The sequence below is a fragment of the Vitis riparia genome, chromosome 18 (genome assembly GCF_004353265.1).
Source record: "Vitis riparia cultivar Riparia Gloire de Montpellier isolate 1030 chromosome 18, EGFV_Vit.rip_1.0, whole genome shotgun sequence".
NCBI classification, from domain to species: domain Eukaryota; kingdom Viridiplantae; phylum Streptophyta; class Magnoliopsida; order Vitales; family Vitaceae; genus Vitis; species Vitis riparia.
The window spans coordinates 26194108-26205771 of NC_048448.1; the positions used below are offsets into that span (position 1 = coordinate 26194108).

At 29.0% G+C, this 11664-nt stretch overlaps 1 protein-coding gene across 1 annotated transcript; it reads left to right on the top strand.

Moving 5' to 3' along the window:
• The first annotated feature begins 1522 nt into the window (after positions 1-1522).
• Positions 1523-11664, top strand: LOC117906219 (disease resistance protein RUN1-like). The gene is given in 9 exon segments (XM_034819193.1): positions 1523-2108; positions 5463-5679; positions 5681-6278; positions 6281-6558; positions 6691-7002; positions 7100-8071; positions 8149-8812; positions 9556-9744; positions 11385-11664. Coding segments are annotated over 7 exon segments (3483 nt in total). The 5' UTR covers positions 1523-1611; the 3' UTR covers positions 8758-8812; positions 9556-9744; positions 11385-11664.

Sequence of the window (11664 nt, forward strand, 5' to 3'; positions counted from 1 at the left end):
GGGCCCCAAACATCAGAATGTATAACCATAAAAGGAAACAGACTTTTATTCAAAATTAACGGAAACGAAGCACGATGGCTTTTAGCCAATTCACAAATATCACAACGGAAACCAGAAATATCACTCTTTGCAAACAAACTAGGAAACAATTTTTTTAAATAACCAAAGGAAGCATGTCCCAGACGTCGATGCCATAACCAAATTTCAGACTTTTTCTTGTCCCCCTCAGATCCATCTGCCATCAAGGCTTGTTGCAACTTATTTGAATCCTTTGACTGCAAGTCCAAGTAATAGAGTTTTCCCCGTTTAATACCACAACCAATCGTTTGTCTTGTTTGGATGTCCTTAATCACACAAAATTCAGGCCAAAAAATGACAATACAAGATAAGGCTGCAGTGACTTGAGAAACTGACAAAAGATTGTAATCTAAAGATGGAACAACTAAAACAGAATCCAAATTCAAAGTATCAGTAAGAGTTAAGGATCCTTCCCCAATGACTGGGGTTGTGTTACCATTGGTTGTGGAAACAATTTTTTGTGAGGAAGGTCTAAGGGGTGAAACCTGTCTAGAATCAAAAGTCATATGATCTGTAGCACCAGAATCAATTATCCATGCACTATTAATAATAGGTGTAAAAGTATTTAAAAAACTTACCACCATGATCAGTAGCGGCTACCAATGCAGAGGCTTTCTCAGCAACATTAGCCTCTGTTTTTATTTCGGCAACAGTTGCAGTCGAGGTTTTCTTGGAATCCTTCTTCTGTTGATCACAATTATTATAATTAATAACAAAGTGTTGATAGCCTAAACATGATCTAAAGGTCCATGGTTCAAACCCTCGGTTCCTTATAGTTTTCTTGGTCATACCAAGAGTAGTTGCTTTGAAATTGTGGGATATCCAGACTGGTGGGACCAGTCTTATTGCAGTGAGTGCATTTGAAGGTTGACTTATCAATATTAGGGTTTGTCTTAGGATGGTTGATTGTTGTCAGACTACCATAGCGACAAAATATCCAGGATTTCAGTTCCATGGCTCTGATACCATCTTCAAATTGATAAATTGTAGTTTTTTCATTCATACTTTTATTCGTTCATGTACAGAGTATATATAGAGGGTAATCACCATTCTAAGAATGGGAAAGAATGATACAAGGAAAGAATGATATAAGGAAATAACAACTAATATCCTAATATCTCAACTTTCCTAATATCTCAATATTCTTAATATCTCAATATTCCTAGTATCTCAATATTCCTAATATGTCAATATTCATAATATCTCAACTTTCCTAATATCTAAACATTCCTAATATCTCAACACTAAATGATATAAGGAAAGCATTCCTAATATCTCAACAATATCTTCTTTAAAAATTCCAGAAAATTTCAAGGATATGTGATGGGTTCGTCCCACCCACCATGATTAAAATACTCTGATAGAAAACAACATTAATAATGACAGCCATGAGAGGCACCACTCACCCACCATGTTTAAAATTCTTTCCAATAAGCTTCCTACCTTCTTCTCAAGGCTAAGTATCATCGTTCCCCTCCTTCATACCTTGAAGAGAAATCAACCCTCAAACTTTTCTGTACTTTTGACCCGAAAATGGCTTCCATATGCAACCTAATATCCTCTTCTTCTACATCTGTCCTTCGATGGAATTATGATGTTTTCTTGAGTTTTAGAGGTGAAGATACTCGTTACAAGTTTACTGATCATCTGTATGCAGCTTTGCGTAATAGAAGCATTCGAACTTTTAGAGATGATAAACTTAAGAGAGGAGAAGAGATTGCACCGGAACTCTTGAAAGTTATTGAAGAATCAAGGCTTTCCATAGTCGTTTTTTCAGAAAATTATGCTAGTTCTAGATGGTGTTTAGATGAGCTGGTCAAGATCATGGAGTGTAGAAAAAAAATTAGACAAATGGTGGTACCTATTTTCTACCATGTGGATCCGTCCGATCTTCGGCAACAAAAGGGGAGTTTTGGAAAAGCTTTTGCCAGCTATGAAAGACATGGAAGGGATTCCAAGGAGAAGATACAAAGGTGGAGAGCTGCATTGACTGAAGCAAGTAATCTATCTGGATGGCGGCTCTTTGAAGGGTGAATTTAACTTTCTTCCATTTTTCATTTATTAGTGGATTTTATTTACAAGTATATGAAATCTAGAGTCTTATTGTTATAATCATAGACCGAAAGCCATTAGTTATGGACAAGTTCATTATCATTATTATTAATTATACTAATTATTATTTTTATAGTTTTATTAAGACTTTTTATTTTTATCGTTAGTAAGAGCAACAATAGTGTAATTATAAAAAGAGTTGTTAAAAAAGTTTTAAAATTTTAGATAAATTTAAGAGAATAATTAACAATAAAATAATCGAATCAAATCAAATCTTATTAACTAATTTTTCAATTTTCAAAAAGTACTCCATTGATCATACAAAAATTAACCAATTTATTTGACAAACTGTTTGAATAATTATACAACCAACAATAAAAGGCTAAGAAAAAATAAATAAATAAATAAAATGTAATGTAGGATGTTTTAAATTTGTGTAAAAAATATTTTCAATATTCAAATTTTAAATTGATCAAATTCTTATGTATCTATAAAACAATTCAATCAAATAGCAAATAATCCATTGATTTGATATTTTAACCATATTTGTTTTTTTTTAAAAAAAGTTGATATATAACAATGATATTTTCTCTATGATTCTAATCAGTAAGATGGCATTTAATTTTTGGTCTTAAATCTATTTGACCTTTCTTAACTTAATACTAAATAGAACTTTAATTGAATTAAAATTGATATATAACAATGATATTTTCTCTGCAATTATAGTTACTAAGGTGGCATTTAATTTTTGGTTTTAAATCTATTAGATCTTACTTTACTTAAGACTAAATAGAATTTTAATTGAATTAAGTATTTGGTTGTTTTTTTTTTAGTAATTTTAATATTATTAATTATCATTCATTTTATTAATGTTTTAATGTTGTTATGTGTTATATATAAACAATCTTTATTCTTAAGAAAAATAAAATAGTTATGTGTTAGGTCATAAATAGGCCTTGAGTATCCACCACTGCAATGAAACTCCAAATATTAAAAAGTATAATTAAATATTAAAAAATAAAATACTTGATATTATATATATATATATATATATATATGTATGTATGTATGTATGTATGTATGTATGTATGTATGTATGTATGTATATATATATATATATATATATATATATATATGTATGTATGTATGTATGTATGTATGTATGTATGCATGTATAAATTAGAAAAAAAAGATTAAGTCTCCCTCATGTTTAATATTATTTGGAGACTTTTCCACAATTTATATTTTAATAATTAATTTTTATTTCTTAATTGACAATATTAATGATTAAAATATTTAATATTTTATAAATAAAAATACATTATAATGCTAAATGATATATGTTATATTATAAATCTAAAAACATTTTGTATATATTAAATATTACAATAACTAATATTATGTTGAGTTGCATTAGATGTATATATAATAATATGAAAGAGAATGAATGAAAGAAATGAATTTATAATCATAAGATATGTGCATCCTAGTGGATATATGAAATAGTCTAGAAATCAATCCTATTTTATGTTATTTTTTATTTATTGTCAACTAAATATGAGATAGAATAAATATACCAACAACTTATTTTATCCTAAAGTCAATCAAAGATGGGATTCAATATAATCCCACCTCTTATCTTTTTTCATATATATGTATATTTGTTTTGATAAGGATTTGTGTAGTCATGGGTTGTTTTAAATATGCTAGAATCAATGATAATGATGGTCGGAAATTTGGATATATGTTAAAGTAATATTTTAAAGTAATGATTTTAAAAACTATTTTATAAAATGAAAAAATAAATACTTTAACTCTTAAAAAATTTTAAAGTCATTTTTAAAGATATGGGGTAAATCTATACTTCTTATATAAGATATTCTACTTTTAAAAGATAGTTTTTTTATTTTAAAAAATATAAATGAAATATATCCAAATAAACACTTAATAAATTCATTTCTAATTCAATTTGTATAATCTAATATTATTATTTTCATTTTTTGGATGAAGAATATATAGAACTTATGGAGTTTGATTTTGTTGAGAATTATCTAAGTTATGATTTATGAGATAAAAATAAATTTGAAAATTTGAAAATTAATGGACTTTTTTAGATCAACTTTTAATTTAATTAATTGATTTTATAGAGTTAGTTTTGCTTTGTTTTGTTTTCTTTGTTTTTTTTTTCTTGCATGTAAAGCTTCTTTGAAAATTTTACATTTAAATTTTCTTGAGAAATAAGAGAGAATACAATTAAAACCTAAACCTGTTTTGATTTCTTTTTTAATGTCAAACTTGTTAATTTATAATCAATTTATTTCTCGCCAAATTGTATAAAATTGGATAGTTTGATTATTTTTAAGTCAATATTCAACAAAACTTTTTATAAGTAAATTTGGTTTTATTTAGAATGAAAATTCATTTTCAAATATTATAAAAGTTAAAACATTGAAAAGATAAAGAGGAAAAATTGACTTTTCTTATTAATAATTTTTTTTTTTAATCTTTTCATTAAAAAAAAATATTGTTAGAATAAATGATAAAATAAAACAAACAAACAAACGAACAGTTTAGCCTTATATCATAAATCAAGTTTTTTGAGATATAGGCTTCTTAAAATTTAGAACCTCTTGTATTAAGGTGTTGAGTATCCTTACTACAATGAAACTTTAAATATTAAAAATTATATACATATATATATAGTTCAATATGAGATAGCTTTATTTGGAAATCGTTCAAAATTTTACATTTTTAATAAATAATTTTTATTTATTAATTGACAATATTTATGAATAAGATATTTAATATTTTGTAAAAAAGTACATTATAATTCTAAATAATATACATTATATTATATTATTATATAAAAAGATTTATTTATATATATTTTTTATGATATTAACTAATATTATGTTGAGTTTTATACATACATACATACATACATACATATATATATATATATATATATATATATATATATATAATTATAAGTTATGATTTTTATTTCATAAAGTGATTAATATAAACAAATTAAAAATGAAAAAGAAGGGATGAAATAAATAAATTTATGATCATAGAATATGTGGATCTCATCTCTCAATAAAATTATCATATCTTATATATAATAAATATGAGAAATAGATTAGAAACCAATCCTATATATATATATGTGTGTGTGTGTGTGCGCGCGCGCGCATGTGTGTTGTGTGTGGGCATTGGAAAGCTTTTTAAATGTGCTAGAATCCATGATAATGATGGTTGGAAATTTAGAATTTTTTTTTCTTTTGTAATTTATAGCTCATCACTCACCACATGTACTTTATAATTTGCAGATATGAGTCGGAGCATATCAAGAAAATCATTGAGAACATATTCAGTACATTGAATTGTAAACAATTTGATGTTGGCTCTAAGTTAGTTGGTATGGATTCTCGTGCTAAAGAGATAAGTTTGCGATTGCATTTGGAATTAGATGGTGTCCGTATAATTGGGATATGTGGAACTGGTGGAATAGGTAAGACAACCATCACCAAAGTTGTATATAACCAATTTTTTTTATCAATTTAAGCATACAAGCTTTCTTGAAAATGTTAGCGAGATTTCCAAAAATCAAGGGTTACTTCATTTACAAAATCAACTTCTTTGTGATATCCTTGAGGTGGGAGAAAACATATATATAAGTGCAATTGGCCAAGGATCAAATATGATAAAAAACATTCTTCAATCTAAAAGAGTTTTTGTTGTTTTGGATGATGTTGATGATTTAGATCAATTGGAATCCCTAGTTGGAAATCATGACTGGCTTGGAAAAGGAAGTAGGGTCATCATAACAACTAGAAACAAGCATTTGCTAACTGTGCAAAGGGTAGATGAGTTATATGAGGTTGAGAAATTAAATTTTGAAGATGGTTTTGAGCTCTTTAATTGGCATGCCTTTAGACAAAATTTTCCCAAACAAGATTTTATAGATCTCTCATATGATGCAGTATGTTACTGTCAAGGCCTTCCATTAGCTTTGAAAATTCTAGGCTCTCTTCTGATTGGTAAGACAAGACCTCAATGGGAAAGTGAATTGCAAAAATTGAAAAGAGAGCCAGACAAGAAAATTCACAATCTCCTCAAACAAAGTTTTCATGGGTTAGACCACACCAAAAGGATATATTCCTTGATATTGCATGTTGTTTTAAAGGAGAAGACAAAGATTTTGTTTCAAGAATATTGGATGGTTGCAATTTTTATGTAGAAAGAGGACTAAAAGATCTTAGTGATAAGTGTCTTATAACAATTCTAGACAATCGGATAACTATGCATGATTTGATACAACAAATGGGTTGGGAAATTATTCTCGAAAAGTTTCCTAATGAGCCAAGCAGATGGAGCAGATTGTGGGATTTTGAAGATATTGAACGTGCATTTGCAACTAGTGAGGTAAAAACCAAGTTATTTTATGGGAATATATGAACTTTAATAATATCATTTTTGTCTAATTACTTATTAGTATAGTTTTAGTTATGTTTTATCTCTTTTGTTTTTGCCTTATCCTTTGCTCTTATTTTTCAGGCAATGAAAAAAACAGAGGCAATATTCCTAGACTTGTCAAGATCAAAACAAATGCAATTTAATACAAAAGTTTTTGCAAAGATGAAAAAACTTAGATTGCTCAAAGTTTATTGGAGGAAGCATTATGATTTTATGAGAAAGGACTGTAAATTGATCCTTCGTGAAAACTTTGAATTTCCTTCGCATGAGTTAAGATATCTCTATTGGGAAGGATACTCTTTGAAATCTTTGCCATCAAATTTCAAAGGTGAGAACCTAGTGGAAATCAAATTGCTGAATAGCAATATAAGACAACTTTGGCAAGGAAATAAGGTATGATTATGTTTAGTATGTTATTATTGTTTTGCCTTATACTATTTTATAGAATTTTATTTATTAAAATAAATTTTCTTGTTTTCTTTTTTAACAGTGTCTTGGAAAGTTAAAGGTCTTAGATTTATCAGGTTCCAAGCAGCTCATTGAAATACCAAACTTCTCAAATATATCAAATTTAGAACAACTAATTCTTAAAAACTGTAGAAGTTTGGATAAGATTGACTCATCTATTGAAGTGCTGAAGAACCTTAATGTTCTAGAGTTGAGCTGGTGCAAAAAGCTTACAAGTTTGCCCAGTAGCATGCAGTACTTGGACTCTCTTGAAAGTCTTGATTTATATGGTTGCTCAAACTTGGAGGAATTCCCGGAGATTAGATGGAGTTGTAGGAAAGGCTTAAAGGATATTTATTTGGATAGTACTCCTATAAAAGAATTGCCCTTCTCAATAGATGATCTCACCTTAGTTCGGATATTATCAATGAGTGACTGTAAAAACTTGAGAAGTCTTCCGGGCAGCATTTTTAGTTTGAAATCCCTTAAACGACTCAATCTCATCGGCTGTTCAAACCTAGAGACTTTTCCAGAAATCACAGAAGACATGGAAAATTTAGAATATCTTGCTTTATCAGAAACAGCTATAAAAGAGTTGCCATCAACCATTCAACATCTAAAACAGCTCAAATCGTTGCGCGTGGGTGGTTGTTCAAGACTAGAGAAATTTCCCAAGAACCTGGAGAGTCTGAAAGATTCCTTAAGACATCTAGATCTTAGCAATAGCAATCTGATGGATGGAGCAATCCCCAATGATGTATGGTGCCTATCCTTGCTGGAAATTTTAATTCTAGGAAGAAACAATTTTCGTCACATACCTGCTGGAATAACTCAACTTCGTAAGCTGACATACCTAATGATCAATCACTGCAAGATGCTTGAAGGTATTCCAGAGCTTCCATTAAGTCTAAAACGTAAAGAAGCACGTGGTTGCACAAGCCTGGAAACTTTATCGAGTTCATCAAGTCCACTATGGTCTTCTCTTCTCCAGTGGTTCAAGTCAGCAAAATTTCAGGTATGATTCCTATTTTACAAACATATGAAACTTTTTATGCAGACACCGGATTTACATGTTAATTGTTAATTCTGCAGGATCAAGAAGCGCAAGCGAAGTCTGCAGGAAGTATGATTCCGGGAAGTAGTGGAATTCCAGGGTGGGTATTGCATCAGGAAATGGAAAGAGAAGTGAGAATAGAGCTTCCTATGAATTGGTATAAGGATAACCACTTCTTGGGATTTGTTTTCTTCTGTCTTTTTGAAGATAATGGCACTAATCCATGTTTAACCTATGATTTGAGATTTCATGATGATGAGGATTCATATGAAGTTGTGCATCGTGGTGGGTTTGGTTGCCAATGTGACTATTATCGTAATATTAATAGTGGTGTATCAGATGAATTGTGGGTGACATATTATCCTAAGATTTCTATTCCAGAAAAGTACCATTCCAATCAGTTCAAGCACATTCAGGCTTCATTTTCTGCTCTAACTGTTAGTGATATCAAAAGTTGCGGGATCCATCTTATATCCTCTCAAGATCATCAATACAGAAATACCCCATTACTTGATTCTCTTGGCACTCAAGATGATGATCTTCCCGACAATTTTCAGGACAATACTGAATCAGTAGCAGAAGATACGAATGGTAATGTTAAGAGACGCAGAACAAACCCAAGCAGAGGACACCCCATGAAAGAATGAGAACATTCATCTCTATCTTTAATTCCTTCACTCAAGCTGTCATGAAAATTTTCCGGTAAGTTATCTTTCTCTTCTTAGTTACTAGAACATACCAGGTTCTTCAAATTTAAAATGGCAAGCTCCAATAGGGACACCACAAAGCTAAATATTTCTTTTTCATATAGTTTGAATGTCATAAAGTGATTCCAAGGGGTTGAAGTTCATTACCACATCTTTTTCTTATTTTTCTTATTTATTTAATCGTAAGATTGATATAAAAATAATTTAAAGGACTAAGGCCAACTAAATTAGAAACTCAAAGACTAAGGATACATGATTTTTCCTTTTTCTTTTTTCCATTTTTTTCTTTTTTTTTTTTTTTTTTTTTTTTTTTTGCTTTCTTCCATTTTTAAAAAATATTTTTGGGCTTATTTTTAGAATCTCATATGCGGAATGTGTTATCAAACTCAAAAGAGGAAGAACATATGCAATTTAGAACCCAAATTTGGAATATATTTAGGTTATATCAAGTAAAGAAAAAAAAAATATTAAGAAAAATTATTTTCTTATATTTTGTTTCACCATGAAAAATATGAAAAAAAAATCAAATATAATTAAATTTAATTAAAATTTATGTACTTAAAATTATTTAATTTTTATATAATAAAGGAAAATAAGTTAAATAAGTTTGAAGAAATATATAAAAATAATTTATTAAAAAACAAATAAAGAGTATGATCTTGGATGATCATAGAATCTTGGATGATCATTGGTCAAGAGTAGAAGATACTAATATTAAAAGTAACTATAATGATGCAGGTTCTAGTGGAATTGGAATTATGGAAACAGAAGTGGAAGCGATACCTGCTATTCCTACATTAACAATACCATCGCACAAGTTGCTTTTGATTTGCATGCATCTTCCAACCATAGAGAATTTTGCATGTTTCAAGTCGTTCACAAGCTCTACCAGGAATGTCTCCAGATGTATCCTCAAACGACTCATGGGTATGTGAACTTCCCTTCTTTAAGTTTCAATGACAAAAGGGCTTAAAGTAGTTTAATTTATTTATATACTTTCATTACCAAATCTTTCTTTTTTGAACTTTTTTTATTTTATTTCTTTTTGGATTTAAACACATGCTTGCTACAAAACCTTATTAGTGCCACCAAATCTCTTTCCCTAACCACCTTTTGTAATATCTTAGATTTTTAGATAGGAATTTGTTATGAAAATAAATAAATAAATAAAATAGTTTAAAAGCTAATTAAATTAAAAATAATTAGAAAATTTAAATAATCTCAAAATTACACAAACAAGCTAGAAAATTAAGTTTAATTAAATTGGAAATGTACTAGAAGTGATGTCACACTTAAGGGTTGTCAGATGTCACACCTAGATACATGAAGAATTGAGCACTACAAGACAATAGGAGTATACCTGAAATTTTGGTGGCAACCAAGAGTGATTTGGTTACATCCCAATATAGATAATGATAGTTAAGTTAACTTATATTTGAAAAGGAAATACAATAGGGAAAAAATATAAAGAAAATAATTTATCTTCATTTTCTATAGGGTTCTTCCCTTTCCTCTTCTCCTTCTCCTTCTTTGAAAATTTATTGCAAAAAAATGGTATAGAAATTGGATACAAACATCAAGGAGTGGAGATTTTTATCTCTAATTATAAGAGACATTAGAGGTAAATAATCTCATATTGTATTTTCTCTTCTTCTATTTTGTTCTTCTTCTTTACCTATTCTTTGGGCAACTGTTTGGTTACCAAGAAAGTGGAGGAAAATATTTTATTTTAAGTTTGATTTACATATAAATTGTTGAAAAATAAATAAGAATGATATCCTATGCTGACATAGTTTTTATTCTTAGGAGTTTTGACATTATTATAACTTGTTTTTAGTTTATAAATTATTTTTAAAAAATTTCTAGACTCACCATATATAAGATCTGAAGAGTTCTATAATTTTTGAAACTATCCTAGTTGGTGAGAAAAATCGAGAAAGTGAGTAGCATTGCAAGATACTCTATTTTGGGCAAATCTAGAGCTGATTTAGGTTGAGGTTTAATTTATGGTCTTTTGATGACCATTTGACTCATAAATTAATTTATGAATTTCTAAACTCATCAACAAACTCTTTGACTCAAGTTTCACCTAAAATTGAACTTCATTTGCCTATCCTTTTATTTTTAGGAAAATTACATATTTTAGTGAGAGTGTTGTCTAGTTAAGAAAAAGTTAGGGGAACTTTGGAATCATAGTTCCCATTTTATGGAATTTCCAATTCTCTAAGCCCACTTAAATTTCTTTTGTTAGGGAGGATTCAAACTTTGTGGAGTCATCATTATACGAGTTATACTCTAGTTTTGATTGGGAGAATTTTTGTGAGTAGCTAAGATATGCATGATTTTTCTAAGTTCTTCCTAAAATAAATATCTCTAGCATATGTTATAGATATTACTTGTTTAATTTTTCAAAAGGCATGAGATATATGTTGAATTCTTATTTGGTCAAAATGCACATGATTTATGTTGAGTTGTAAAATGTTACCTTGCTTTTCATAAATTATTTATTACCATACATGTGTTTACAACTAATGACATTATAACACATACGCTTGTGAGGTGTTTAGTGCAGTTTGTTCCAAGACTTCACACCACTTATGTAGCAAGGGGGAGGCCTTAAGATGAGATTGTAGGTTTTGATGTCAAGCTAGGGGGTAGAGTCTGAAGCGGCAGAGTATGCTCTGTTATGACCCTAATGGAATGACCAAAAGATAGGCTCTTTGGTATTGTAATTTAAAGTAGTGAGATCCTGAAGACTATGTAGATGTAAGAGTTCAAGGGTAGTAGACTTTTGTATAGCTAATCGATTAATCATAGATATGTCTAGACTTATGATTGCAAGTTTTA